The sequence below is a fragment of the Lagenorhynchus albirostris genome, chromosome X (genome assembly GCF_949774975.1).
Source record: "Lagenorhynchus albirostris chromosome X, mLagAlb1.1, whole genome shotgun sequence".
Classification (NCBI taxonomy): Eukaryota; Metazoa; Chordata; class Mammalia; order Artiodactyla; family Delphinidae; genus Lagenorhynchus; species Lagenorhynchus albirostris.
In genome coordinates, this window is record NC_083116.1 from 115,665,827 (window position 1) to 115,680,877 (window position 15,051).

Genomic DNA, 15,051 nt, shown 5'->3' on the forward strand with positions numbered 1-15,051 from the left:
ATAGAACACCAGTCTGTGATGGGGCCTCTGAGCAATCCCTACTTTTAAATCTTCATTACTGGTAAGATCAAAAGCTCCCTATTGGTTTTTTTTTTAACTTTTTGTTTTATATTGGAGTATAGTTGATTAACCATGTTGTGTTAGCTTCAGGTGTACAGCAAAGTGATTCAGTTATACATATACATGTATCTATTCTTTTTCAAATTCTTTTCCCATTTAGGTTGTTACATAATATTGAGCAGAGTTCCCTGTGCTATACAGTAGGTCCTTGTTGGCTATCTATTTTAAATATAGCAGTGTGTACATGTCAATCCCAAACTCCCAGTTTATCCCTCCCTCCCTGCCCCCCACCCTTCCCCTCTGGTAACCATAAGTCCGTTCTGTAAGTCTGTGAGTCTGTTTCTGTTTTGTAAATAAGTTCATTTGTTATCATTTGTTGTTTAGAATCTGCATATATTTGTTTTTCTCTGTCAGACTTACGTCACTCAGTATGACAATATCTAGGTCCATGCATGTTGCTGCAGATGGCATAAAGCCCCCTATTGTTGATTAGCTCCTATTTTAAAAAATTGGCCTGTCGGGATGGTTTATTCTGATGTTAAACGCCAATTACTCTATTTAAAGTTGTGTATATTTATTACAATGCATATCTCACACACATGATCTTAAATTAATGTCCAATGCTTTTGGAAGTTTTTTGGGAATATCACTTGATTCACTTTTTAATTGTGAAAATGCCCTTCTTTGCACAGGACCCCTTGTAATCTTGGGGGCAAGGAGGCCAGGTAGAGTAGGTAGAAAATAGTAGAAACCATACTGTTTGTTAATCTCCTAGGACTGTTCTCCCAATTTCCTATTTTCTTAGACAAAGCAGTGTTGTGAAAAGGATGGAAAATGTTCTTGGCAAGTTAGTCTGTACACTGGGGCTCTTGTTGTGTGTTTTAGATGCAAGTTCCTCTGACTGATCAACTTTGAAGTCAGTTACTCAGGCATTCTTTGGATTTGTTAACAAGAACGCCTATTCCTGTTTTATGGTCTGGTGGGAGAGCACATTTCGTCTCCTACTTACTTCCTTTGTGTTTTCCTTTACAAAGCAAGCCTTTCCTACAAACTTTGTAAAAATAATCATAGTTTAGTTTTTTAAACAATCTGCTTCTCTGAGTTGATTAGTTTTTATCTCCGTAGAGCTGGTAAAACCAGTTTTCTTAGATGTATTGCGAAGGATTCAATGAAAAAGATAAAATGGGCGATGAGTGGGTCATTCTATGAGTGGTTATCAAGCGGAGTCAACCGGATAGAGCGAGAAGTTATCTCTGTGGCTTGATCTGGGCAGGTGACCTTTAACCCAGTATGCATGATGCAAAGGAAGGCGGGAAAAGCCTGCCTCAAAACTGTGAGCACGGAGCCTTGACCGCTTGCTCAACATGCTGTCTGCAGGGTTTCTCCTTAAACTTGCACCCACCCATTTGAGAATTTGAGGGGCGTCATGTCCACATTAAACATTACTGTGGTGTTCTCAATGGTGATTTTCTCTTTCCCTCATTTCTTTCTATTTATTAATTGGAATTCCTCAGTAAGGAAGACTTGGCCCCTCTCCCTGACATATTTACTTATTTAGTCAATTATTTATTTATATCCATAGGGACAGGACTTTTATTCTTTGGGTTATAATCCAATAAAATCGTTATTTATTTTGTTCCTTGGGTTGTTCCAGCTTTGGCCTTTGGGAGCTCTTTTGATGCCCTTTTGACTTGCCCCGTCATTTTTATTGATCACTTCCTATTTTCTGGCACCATGAGGTTTCTACATTTCTCCATAAAGCTCGTCAGAAGCACCAGATAATGACTGTCTTCTGTAAAGCACTCTGCATGTAATTTATATTAATGTAAAGATGATATTAAAGGTTATCAAAGCAAATTATCATTCATCACATGCAAATTACAGATGTCAAGTCCAAGAGCGAGAGCGTGACAGGCTGTGAGCTCTACACAGGCAGAGGCTCAATGCCTTCCACTGCACCCAAAATGTTATCCCCACTGAGTGACACAGTGGGGCCTTTTCATGTGACGGCATTTTTAAGTGTGACAGTTCAGCTACTCTCCATTCCCCCAAATGCCTCATTTACTCTGGTAGAAATGGGAGTTCAGTGGGACAAAGATGTGGTATTAAATACGATTGTATTTCTCTAGTCATATTCATGAGATGAATTCACATAATTTGAAATAGTGCACTAATTATTCTGTTAAAAGATACTTTTGTAAGAGGGAGGCAGGATGAGGAATTATACATCTACTCTTATCAGCAGCTGGATTTGAATCTTGATTTTAACTTTCCTGTGCTAGTCAGCAAAAGTTTCTCAAAGGAGAAATGAAAGGACAATAGGAATAATTCAGAAGAACCAAACAATAAGTGGGGGGAGGTGGAGGGGAAGGAATGTCCATCTTTATAATTTAGAGCAATTCAAAATGAAAAAAGTCTATAGTGTTATGGATAGAACTGATACAACTTAGTTTACTTAAGGCATTAAAATGAGAGCACAGCTCAGGAATTTTCAAAAATATTGTCGCTGTCAGTTTTTCTTCTGTGATAAAATGACAAATTTGTCCGTGTAGGAAGTATACCCAGATCAAGGAGTAGGGACACAGGACTCTGGGTCAAGAAGGAAAACATATGTTCTGAAATAGACCAGAGCCAAAACAAGACACAAAAGTTCAGGTCGTCTGTCTTTGCCGGTCTGAAGCTGGGAGAACAAGTAAAGAAGATTGTCTTCTCCAAGTAGGACAGAGGTGAATCAGATTAAGACAGGACATAAGACACGCTACTGATGTGTTTTTGTTTTTTTGCCCTACAGAGTTCAGCCACCAGTTTGCTGTTTTAGGGTGGGGTTCAAGGAACAAAAGTCCCAGTAACAGTGGGCCTTAGCCAGGCTCTATGAGTTTCAGTGTTTGTCAGCTCTAAGATCATATCACAAGGTCTCATCGCCCTGATATGCAAGGCATGTCATGAGCGAGGTGCCATGGCGCCTGGAGCAAGTCTAGCTGAGTATTCATCTGTGCCTTCAACGCTTCAGATTCTTAATTTCCATGTTCTTTGATCCCTTCCATAGGAGTCTGTCAGTGATGTCACTACCACTTTCTCAGGAGCTGTGTTGGATGGGTCTTCTGCCCCTTGATTAGTCTCTTGTTTAGATTGCTCTGACACACACACAAAGTATTTAGAAAGATGATGCTACTGATCTCTTGTTGGTAAAGACCCTGACTTTGAGTATTTTTTTAAGCTAATGAAACAATTATAAGTACACCTTTCTGCAGAAATCCCAGGATGTAACCAATTTACAAGAGTTGCCCCAACATTATAGGTGAGGCATGGAGACAGCGTATATTGGGTAAGGGGTCAGCTTTTATTTGTCACTTGTGGATCCACTAAACTTCAGCCTCCTCCATTTTTCAGGGGCGAATAATTTAATTTCTTTAAAAAATTTAATTTCTTTATTGTCTTTATTTTCTCTCTTCCTGAATGTCTCCCATCTATTTCACTATCTCTTCCTACCACCAGATGGTGGAAAGGGAAAAGGAAATAACGAGACGGTAAATGAATGTGATGGCTGTCACAGTATGGTGAAAAGTGTGGTAGTGAATGGACCCCAAAAGGAGCTTGTGAGTTACCCGTGAATTACCACGAATTCCGTTTTCATTTTAGTGCCCACTCAAGGGTAGCCAGCCCAGGTCTGGGGGTCAATATGGCACAGTGATGCCTGTTGGGGAGGAACTGCCTCAGTGGATTCCTCAGAACATGAGAGCCTGGGAACATCGCTGAGCAATGAACCCCACCTGACCCAGGCATTCGGGTGCAGGGTTAGGGGTCCCTATGAAGGTCGGTGTGGGGCGATGCAGCCCACCGGCTTCATTTCTCTTTCTGCATCTCCATCCCACCACCTCCTACAAGCCGAACTCGCACCTGGCCGGCCGTACCCACGCTGCACTGAAGGGAAATAGCGTTTCTCTCCCTCCATGGGATGAACCCCTTCTCCTTCGCAACAGCCCCCTCTGTGAAGCCTTCTTCTGGGTTGCCTCGACACCCCGGGGTTACCTGTTAGCACACTCAGCAGGTGTTCGACCCCTCACCTTCCCATGGTTTCTCCTCCCCCAGCCTGTCCTCCACCTCACATCGCACCTTCGGGGTCGGCTCCTTCCACCTCCTTTCCCACGTGCCACTACACTCGGACGCGCCCTCCCCCGCTCGCTCCCCTCGCTCCTCTCCCTCCCCTCCTCTGGTCTCGAGGAGTCTCGCGGCATTTCCCGGGGCGTTAGACGAGCCGCCGAGGGTGGGGGGCGGCCTCGCGGAGCTGGGTCCCTCCCCACTGGGCGGCAAGGGGGGCGCCGGAGCGCAGCAGTCACAGGGACGCCCCGGGCGCCAGCCCCGCCCTTGAAGGCCCCGCCCCTTGAGGGCCCCGCCCCTCGAAGGCCCCGCCCCCGCCCCGGCGGTCGCGCGTCCCCGGCAGGCGGAGCCGCAGGAGCATCGCGGCGGCGGCGGCGGTGAGGAGGAGGGGAGAGCGGGCGGCGCGGCCGCGGCTGCCGGGCGCTGGGCTGGGCGGCGCTTTTTTTTTTTTTTTTCGCAATTTCCACTGGCGGGGAGCAGGAAACCCGGCGCAGCCGGGCGCAGCGGGCCGCGATGCAGCAGCAGCAGGAGTCGCCCCGGGCCAGCAGCGGCAGCAGCAGCAGAGGCAGCAGCGGGCGGCGCTGAGCCGCCGCGGCCGCCGCTACTAAGGAAGAAGCCGGCCCAGACGCCGCCGCGTCCCTATCCCTGCGCCCACATCCCGGTTCCCCGATTCCCGCGCCCGGGTCCCGGCGCCCCGACCCCCGCGTCCGCCTCCGCTAACTTTCACGCTGCCTCGGCGGCCAGGCCCGGCTCGACGCCAATGGGTGAGTGGGGGGCGCCCGGGTGCCCACCTCAGCCTGGGGGCGGCGCGCCTGTCCCGGGACCGCGGAGCCGAGGAGGGCGCCCCGGGAGCAGGGCCCCAGCGGGTGACACCGCGGTGGGCACCCTGCCTGCGTCGCGCACCCCCCATTCACTCCCACTCGCGCCCGCGTCCCTGCCGAGCCCGAGCGGCGCCGACGGGAACCCCGCGGGGGCTTGGGCGGAGGATCGCGGGGGCCGGCCCGGGGCGGCTGGGGCTGAGGGATGCGGGGGGTGTGGTTGGCTTTTCGGGTGGGCGGGGAGAGTTTTGGCCATTTTTTCGCCCCCGGCGCGCCTTTCTCTGCGTTGGGGACGCAGGTACCAGGAGCTGGTGGGCTCCGGCCCTGCGCAGGGCTTGATGTGTCCGCCTGGCCTCGCCGCAGGGGAAGCCGGAATCGCGGGGTCTCGGGGCGGCCGGGGGCCGGGTGCCTTTGCGGGGGGATGACGTGGTGGGGGGCGGGAAACGCCCCAGTACCCGGCCTGGCATGCGGTCCTCGGGTCCGGAGCGCCTGACCCGCCTCCCTTAGCGTCCCTCTTCCTCCCAGCCCTGACCCCCTCTCTGCCAGCCTGCATTCCTCCAGCCTGGCAGGCTCTCCGCTCGGTGATGCTCAAAGGCCACTTTCCACATCCTCTAAGTCTGCAGGCTTGGGGAACTGGAAACGGTGATTTAGTCCTTGATTTACTGGTCGAAGATCGGTTCCAAGTAGGCAACTAACTGTGAGGCCCCCTGGGTCCCATCTGGTATAGACCCAGGAGTATTGGAGCCACGTTGCCCAGAGGACCTGGCACTTTATTGGGCAATGGGCTTGAGAGTGCCAGGGCTAATGTTTGGCTCACCCAGGTAATATTCTTGCTGGCAGCCAATCTGTTTTCATACCTCTGGCAGATTACTTTAGGGTGTTTCTAGGCCAAGCATAGGAAGACTGTAGATTATAATAAATCATAATGAAGTGAGACCTTTCTGTGTTCAGGTCATAGGATTTTAGGTAGGCGAGTCAGACAGTGATCAGCCAGCAGTCTTGGGAGGCTCGTGAAGACAGATGCACTGGAAGTGGGGAGGTTTAACCCTGTCAGTTGTTGACAGGCAAAGTTCAAATCCCATTTGTGGTCATTTGCCATAAATCGTTTTCCTTTTCCAAAGTGGTGACGATCTGACGGCCTCTCAACTTCAATGTCACTTTTTTCTCAGTGCCCTTCTCTGATCCCTGCACCACTCCCAGTCTAAATCAGTTCCTTTCTGTTACCCTTTCTCCTTAAAAAAAATTGGCAGTATTACATATTTATTTGAGTTTAACATTTCTGTCTCCTGTAAGCTCCATGACCATGGGGACATTGCTGTGTTGCACTGTTTTGCTCAGCACTGTTTTCTTTGGTACCTGGCACAGAGCAGGCCCTAAATAGATATTTATTGAATCAATGAATGAATGAGTGAATGAATGAATGAGGAGGTAGGAAACCCTCCTACTCTATGGAAGGCAGAACACTTAGCTTGGCGCTCTTGTTTTGCTTTGGCACCTCATAAGATGATTTAGTTCATTAACGAAGTATATACTTTAAACATCACCCGTTACTTCCACAACAGATTGGTTTCTCCTGAGGTAACCAAAAATGCTGTTTTGATCACCTTTCGTTTTGGGTGGGTCACCTAAAGGGTTGCACACAAAAAAAGATGTTAGATCCAAATGTCTTCTCCCGTGGCTGGACTCTGTTTTCTGTATCTCAGTGGGGGAGAGGACGGAGTTCTGTTTAAGAAGAAACAGACCTGTTTATCATTCAAGTCTGAACTGTTTTCATTATCAAGAACCTCCTAGGAAAATTAGAAAGTGCTTCTGCAGTTTATAGCCGTTTCAGGCTTAATCTTTTTTTTTTTTTGCGGTACGCGGGCCTCTCACTGTTGTGGCCTCTCCCGTTGCGGAGCACAGGCTCTGGACGCGCAGGCTCAGCGGCCGTGGCTCACGGGCCCAGCCGCTCCGCGGCACGTGGGATCCTCCCAGACCGGGGCACGAACCCGCGTCACCTGCGCCGGCAGGCGGACCCTCAACCACTGTGCCACCAGGGAAGCGCGGCTTAGTCTTTATTTACTGTAACCATTACAAAGTGTGGGGGGGGGGCGCCGAAAGTGATTTTCATTTATTTCAGGTGTTAATACTTTGAGGCGCTAAGAGTAAAATGGATGCCGTCATTTAGTTCATTAAAATGTTTAGAGTGGGATTTGAGATGCTGGTAGTAGTTTGGGGGCTAAAGATCACGTGCTGTTTTCTTAAGCATCTTCAGCAGTGTATTTGTGATGAAGTACAGGTATTTAACAATTTATTCTGTATGTCTTCCAGTGGAGACACCTAACAGTGCTGTTTCTGAAGCAGGTGTGTGTGTACACACAGGCACACCCCCCTTCCCCAGTCTCCCGTATCTCTTTGGTTTTCAGAAGATTTGTCCAGTTTATCAATTTGATATACTTCCATTCTTACCGGGTCTGATAAGGATTTTTCCCTTGATGGATAACACAGTAAAGCTGTATTACATAGTCTTTGATCTGAAAAACAACTGCAAAGTATCAAATCTCTAACACTGAAATGAAGCCAGTTAGCTGTGAAATGGCCTCTTACAAAAGCCCAGTCAGAATGTGCCATCTGAGTTTGTGGGGAGATGCCTTCAGTGCCAGATGCAGGGAAAGGGTCTTGTAATTACAGCTGCACAAATATTATTACCAGTGAAATTTGTGAGTCGTGGAGGATGTGCAAACCTAGCGAAGGATTTCCATTGAAAGAATTCCAGAGTAACAACAAAGTTTGGACTGTCGTTAGCACTGTATCGTATTGGTGGTGCTAGACTGCTTTATGCTAAATCAGCTAAAGCTAAAATGAGTATAACGTTTGCCTCCACAAACAGGCTCCAGTTAGAAATGGAAGAAAAGACTCCACCTTTATCAATCATGACCTTTACTTTACTACCTTCCATCCATCATGGCTGGGGCAAAGCCTTGCTACCCTCCTGGTTGCACAGACCTTGCTTATTTCTTCTCAGACGGCTTCAGTTCTTCTTGTGTTACTGACATTCTCTGATTAACCTTCGTATTTGTAATTGTTGGGTTTTTTTAAAAAATATATTTATTTATTTATTTTTGGCTGCGTTGGGTCTTCGTTGCTGCACGCGGGCTTTCTCTAGTTGCAGCGAGCGGGGGCTACTCTTCGTTGCAGTGCTCAGGCTTCTCATTGTGGTGGCTTCTCTTGTTGCAGAGCATGGGCTCTAGGCGCGTGGGCTTCAGTAGTTGTGGCACACGGGCTCAGTAGTTGTGGCTTGCGGGCTCTAGAGCGCAGGCTCAGTAGTTGTGGTGCACAGGCTTAGCTGCTCCACGGCATGTGGGATCTTCCTGGACCAGGGCTCGAACCCATGTCCCCTGCATTGGCAGGCGGATTCTTAACCACTGCGCCACCAGGGAAGTCCCTGTAATTGTTTTGAAGTCGGTTGCGCACAGTGGTCAGTATTCATCCATTTATCCATCTATCCGTCCAATATTTATTGACCTCCTGCTTTGTGCCCAGTGTTGTGCCAGCGGCAGGCACACAGCACACACAGACCTGCCGGCTTGGGCTTCTCAGTCTAGTGGGAGAGGTAGGCTTGAGTGCAGTACTTACAACGATGTGTGTAAGCCCAGCTGGGTCTCCTGAAAGGAGATTAGAGAGGGGGGATCTGACTTAGGCTGCAGAGGGGTAAGGACAGTGTCTTTGAGGAGACTGTGTTTGAGTTGAAATGTGCAAGTTGGCTAGGAGCCATCACTACCCTCCATCTCCCCGCGCCCCCCCCTCAGGAGCACCTGCAGTGGAACAGCCGTGTACCATGGGGACCCGTGGGGCATCACAGCGAGAGGGGGTCAGGAAGGACCACACGTAGCAGTGGGGCCTGTGTCTGGTGCTTTGGGGAGCGTTTAAGGAAGCCGGGTGTCGCTCTGGATTGGATGCTGTCAGGAAGCAGGGGTGAGTCCTGATCAGGCGTCTTAATCTTCTTACCCGAGAAGCGGGGAAGACCAGACAAAGGCTGGGATTGGTGAAGAAGCAGCAGTCTCTTCTAGGAGCCAGGACCCAGGGACGTTGGGGTGACTTTGGTGGTTTGGACAAGTTCCTGCTTTGTCCGTGTTTTGACATGATTACGGAGTGGTCTTGTCAAGTACGTGATGAGTGGGGGCAGCGAGTAGGAGGTGGTAGGGTGGGGAGAGTGGCCATCTAGGTATATTCGGGGGTGACTTCCAAAACATCGGCCACCTCCAGTCTGGGGACTGTTGTTCAGCATTCAGAGAATGGACAACTCACATGCTCTACCCGGGACAGATCCAGAGGAACAGAACAAGCTGCTGAGAACCAAGAAGCAGCACGGCCCTTAATGGGAAAGGTGCAGGGCAGCAAAGTACTGGAATCCTTTCAGTGTGAGAGAAGGAGGGTCTCTAATGCTGTGGTTCTCAGAATGTGGTCCCCTGGTCAGCTGCTTCAGCCTCCCCAGATCCTGTTAGAGATACCAGTTCTCTGGCCCCAATTCTACCCACCGAGTGGGCAACTCTGAGGGTGGAGCCCAGAAATCTGTGTATTCATGAGCCCTCCAGAGGGTTCTGATGCGTGGTCAAGGTCAAGTGTAGAACCTCATTGCCTTGCAGATGAGAAAGCTGAGGTCCAGAGGGCGCAGGTACACGGGCACTCTGGTCATAAAATAAGATGCTGTTATAAGTGACATAAGACCTCAGAGAAGGAGAAAAATGTGCTCCTAGTTCAGAACAAGCCTCTCCTGGAGTTCCTAGAACAGTTCAGTGTTGATTCATCCATGAATCCAGTCCAAGCCAAACCACCTCCAGCACCTGGGCATTAGTGACGCTAGCTGGCCCATCTCAGTGTTAGTCACTTGGAGTATCACACAGGTGTTTCCCATCATCCCTTTTTTCCCCTCCGTCATCTTTACAAGGGGCATTAAAAATATATTATTAGCATTATGAGGGTTTTTGATATTTGTTTGTGATTTTCTATACCTGGTTGCCTGTATTAGCTTCCAATTGCTGCTGTAACAAATTACCACAAACTTGGTGCCTAAAACACCACAGGTTTATTATCTTGAAGTTCTGAAGTTCAGAGTCCAGCAAGGTTTCATCAGGCTAAAATCTAGATGTTGGCAGGACTGCCTTCCTTCTGGAGGCCTAGGGGAGAGCCCCTTTTCTGTTTTTTTTTTTCCAGTTTCTAGAGTCTGCCCACATTGCTTGGCTCATGGCTTCCTTCCACCTCCCAGGCCAGCAATGGGCCAGTCACGTCTCTCTCAGTGTATCACTCTGATACTGATTCTTCTGCCTCTCTCTTCCACGTTTAAGGAAGGCATGAGCTGCATTTGTTTGGTCATTGTGTCCCTGTGCCTGGCTCATGGTAAGCCTAAAATTAAGATTGGTTGAGTTCATTATTATTCTTGACCACCTAGCTAACTTCCCCCAGGTGTGTCCTAGACATCTCAAACAGAGCCTGCTGCAAACTGAGCTCAGCATTTCTCCTCCATAACACCCATCCTGACTCATTCATTCCCCATGTCGTTGCGGGTATTACCACCTTTCCTGTCATTTCCATCGGTATTCTGCTCATTGCCTTGCCTCTTCTTCCTTCCCCCTGCCCCTATCTCAGCCCCTTCCAAAGGGCAGTCAAGTCCCAAATGTTTCTGGAATTGACCCCATGCCTTGACTGTTCTGCAGATGCTTTCCATCCTGAATGCCTTAGCAAAGGTTTCATGAAGCTGAGTAGTCACCCTTGCCTTCTTCTGTTCCATGCTTGTTCAGGCCTCTGAGCCTCTCCCATGTCATTCTCTTGAGGGGGAATAGATTTCACTCTCTTCTCTGCCTTGTAGTGTCCGTGTATTAGTTTCCTCTTTCTGCTTTAACAAATGACTACAAACCCAGTGGCTTAAAACAACATAAGTTTATAATCTTACACTTCTGGGAGTCAGAGATCTAAAATGTGTTTTACTGGGATGGTATCAAAGTGTTGGCAGGGATGAGTTTCCTTCTGGAGGCTCCAGGGGAGAAATCATTTCCTTGCCTTTTCCAGCTTCTAAAGGCAGCCTGCGTTCCTTGGCTTGTGGCCTCATCACTCTAGCCTCTGCTTCTGTCCTCACATCTCCTTCTCTCTTACTCTGACCCTCTTGCCTTCATTTTATAAGGACTGTTGTATTATACTGGGCCCACCCGGATAATCCAGGACACCCTCCCCATCTGAAGACCCTTAGTCACATCTGCAAGGTCCCTTTTGCCATGGAGGGTAGCATATTCACAGGTTCTGGGGACTAGTATGTGGACATTTTGCGGGTGAGTATTATTCAGCCTACCACACCCCTTATTCATCTTTTGAGGCCTGTTCCAAAGGTTTCTGTACAACACTTCGTCTTGTATTAAGTCTGTTCATCTCTGATTGGGTGTCCCCAACTACACTGCCCTGGCTCATTGCCTGGCATACGGTAAGTGCCATATGTTAATGAATGAATGAATAAATGAATAACCCTTTCACCCAAGTACAGTTGCTATTTGAAATTCTCTGAGGCTGTTGGCTGCCAGGAGTGTGTGTGCACTTCTGTAAAATCCCCCAGGCAGAGCGTGATGACAAGGTCTGTTTGCTGACAGTTCACGGTGGCCTGCACTTCAGTGGGTGAGAAGGGTAGTGCCACATGTGTCACATGGCTTCAACAAAGAGCTACAAGTTTAAGATAGCAAATTCTCTCTGGAAGTGATTCTGAACCAGGGGCAGTTCTGCTCCCCCCTCCCAGGGGGACATTTGGCAGTGTCTGGAGGTGGCAGCTGGTGGGGAAGGGGCAGCCTACTGGCAGCTGGTGGGCAGAGGCCAGGGACGCTGCTCCACGTCCTGCAAGGCACAGGTAGCCCCACCACGGTTATCCGGCCCCGAGTGCTGGGGAAGCCTGCTCTGGGCGTTACACAGATGGTCAAAGCATCGTTTCCTTCCTTCATCCTCAGCTGCTCTGGAACATAAGGTTTTCCCCTGTGGCCACAGCCTTTGTTTTATGAATGAACCAAGAAGTCGCTGGAGAGCAGGACTCTTTGGCACTTCTTCACCATCACCGTTTTGTCCTTTGAGTAGAAAGTGTCTTAATACAGCTCTTGACCCCCTTCTGTCCATACCTGGGTCGTGAAGTTGTTGAACTTGCTTCTTCCATGTGTGGCTCCCCTGATGTTTTGCCTTCCTAGTGGGATGTGCTTATATGCTGGGTGACAGATGATGAGTCCTTTTTGCCACCCACGCATGGGTCCCTGGAACCGAAATGCTGGTAGGGCCCTTGGCAGTCATGGCCCACACCATCAGATGATGGAACTGAGACTCAGAGAGGTAAAGTGACATGAGCCCCCAGCTGCAGAACCCAGCTCCCTTTCAATATGAGAGAACCAGCCACCTGTATAGGTGCTCAATAATTATCAGGCTCCCGCTTCCCCCCAGTGAGGTGCTTTCTGCAGCCTGTTTCCCTGGTAAGTTTTTTTAAACAGCTTTATTGAGATATTACTCAGATATCATACAGTTCACCCATCTAAAGTGTGCAATTCAGTGTTTTTTTTGTATATCACATTCATTTTTATTTTTAAATATTTATTTATTTATTTTTGGCTGCGTTGGGTCTTCGTTGCTGCGCGCGGGCTTTTCTCTAGTTGTGGCGAGCGGGGGCTACTCTTCATTGCGGTGTGTGGGCTTCTCATTGCAGTGGCTTCTTTTGTTGCAGAGCACGGGCTCTAGGCGGGCTTCAGTAGTTGCAGCATGTGGGCTCAGCAGTTGTGGCTCGCGGGCTCTAGAGCGCAGGCTCAGTAGTTGTGGTGCACGGGCTTAGTTGCTCTGCTGCATGTGGGATCTTCCCCACATTCATTTTTAAAATTATGGTAAAACATACATAACAGAATTTTCCATTCTAACCATTTTTAAGTGCACAGCTTAGTGGCATGACGTACATTCCCAGTGTTGTGCAACCAGCGCCACTATCTATTTCGAAAACTTTTTCATCACCCCTCCCTGTGAGTTTCTAACTGGAAGGTTAGGATCCGTGTCCCCTGGAGGGGTTCCTGGACCACTCAGCCATTTTGGGGAACACATGGTAGAAGCCCAAGGATCCCAGTTAAGATTTCAAAGGAATACAGGAAAAGAGAAAGTATGGTTTTGTTGTTTTTTAATGGTTTTCGCTGATGTTTCCTCTGGGGCGGTACTTCATTTTTGCTCTGTCCCTCCACACAGCTCCGTTGGTTCCATCCCTTTCATCCTGTGGGGGAATTCTGATTTTCTTTCTACATCCTGAAGCACTTGTGAGTTAGTTGCTTGGGCAACTTCCTTGGCAGTTACTGGGCTCCATTAAGAATATTTCAAATGTGGGAGAAAAGACTGCGGTGCCAAACTGGTCTCTGGAATCCACACGTGGAGACTTGATGGGGTGCCACGTTTCTTTGCTTCTGTTCCTTCAGTTGGCAAAGGTACACCGGCAACTGGTTGGTGATGAGCGCTTGGTTTTCAACTTGATGATTCTTTTATGGGTAAATATCTTACAGGCAGTCCTGTACATTAGGGGACACTTAAACAAAGCCAAATGGAGCTCATGGACCTTACCTCACTAGTAAACTATGCTTACAGTTAGGCTCAGCAGGAAAAAACACTGATAACAACAACAACAAAAAATCCTGGGATATTTGTCCTTCCTGAATGGTATTCAGTTGGCAAGAAAAGCCCAGTAAAGGCCTCAGCTTATTTCCTTCCAGTGGCCTGGGAAGTGGTGGGGCCACTGCAGGAGTCTGGTCTGTCCCCAGACTCAGGGGACAGAGCGGCAAGATGAAGTGCTATCCAATTCATGCTGCTGGTTCTTCCTCAGTGTCTTGGATTAAATACTATAAATATTTTAGTACTGATTAATTACTCATTTTGCATAACAAATCTAAGTCCTTAAGCACCCAAGTGCAGCATGTATAAACAGTTGAAAATACCAGCTCTTTAAACTTCAACTTCCTACCAGTCAGTGTTCAAACATCAGCCCTTGTGTTTTTGCCGGATTTTTCTGGACTCTTCTAGACTTGGAGGACTTGGGGCCCAGTTCTAGGTCTGGTCCTATGGGGCTGCACCAGTTTTATCCATGGCTCGCCCACTCCCTGTGTGAAAAGTCTTTAATTAGTTTAGTGTCCTCTCTAATTATTCCAGCTAGTTCTCATTTTTGTGCCTGGGGCTAGAAGGAGGTGCTTGAACCTTGTTTGGGGTGAGAGCTGGGAAGGTCTGCCCTGGCTTCGCTTTTCCCCGCCCCACAGCCAGCTTCTCCGTGGATCCGCATCTTCTGCGCCAGACCCTTCTGGATGCTACCTTTGGCTACCTTCTGCTTGAGTAGTTTCCGTGCTCACTTGGCGAAATTCACTGGTCATGAATAACTTTGTAAACGGGCTTTGCCTTTCTTCTATTTTGATCATTAAAAACACACACACACACACACACAAAAACCTCTTGACAACTTGAACAAAATGGGACAGTTTTCACCATTTAACCAGTGATTTCTCAGTGGCCCTTTGTTCTCAATGAAATATTAGATGGAGCACAGAGGTGCAAACCCAAAGACGTCTGTCAGTTAGCTCATCAGTGGTACCTAAGGCAGGTTGGGCAACGTGTTTGTTAATTGACAGTGACTTTTTTTTTTTTTGGCTTAATTGCTACCTTTGTCGGGAAAGAAATGAAATGAAAGTAATTAGCTTTGCGTGGGTGGGGGGTCGAGAGGGGAGAAGGCAGGTAGGTGTGTCACCAGTTGAAGAAACAATTTGAAAGGGGCTGCAGTTTGCCCTGTTTCATGTTTTCTGGGCAGAGACACTGCAGCTGCTTGCCGGAGAAGTGTTTAAATTGTTTTTTAGAGTTAGTTTTTAGAATAGGTTATACATCCACATGACTCAAAATTCACAAGGTGAACAGTGGTCACTAAAAAGTCTCCTTCCCATCCCAGTCCTCTGGCTATCCAGTGACTCTCCCCATATACTGTTGATATTTCCTGTGAATTCTTCCAGGGAGACTTGGTGCCTATACCAGCAGATAGGTATTTCTGTTATCCTCCCGCCCCCTCCACTTCACT

At 48.4% G+C, this 15,051-nt stretch overlaps 1 protein-coding gene across 4 annotated transcripts in view; it reads left to right on the plus strand.

Annotated features, from left to right (window-relative positions):
* The first annotated feature begins 4,634 nt into the window (after window positions 1-4,634).
* SH3KBP1 (SH3 domain containing kinase binding protein 1) overlaps window positions 4,635-15,051 on the plus strand; it is a 344,191-nt gene continuing 333,774 nt past the window's right edge. Inside the window, exon 1 of one of the 4 annotated variants that reach the window (XM_060136885.1) lies at window positions 4,635-4,922. In XM_060136885.1, coding sequence (XP_059992868.1) covers window positions 4,919-4,922 — 4 coding nt within the window. In that variant the 5' untranslated portion in view covers window positions 4,635-4,918. The remainder of the gene's footprint in view (window positions 4,923-15,051) is intronic. The other 3 variants (XM_060136886.1, XM_060136881.1, XM_060136882.1) reach the window with 3 other exon arrangements.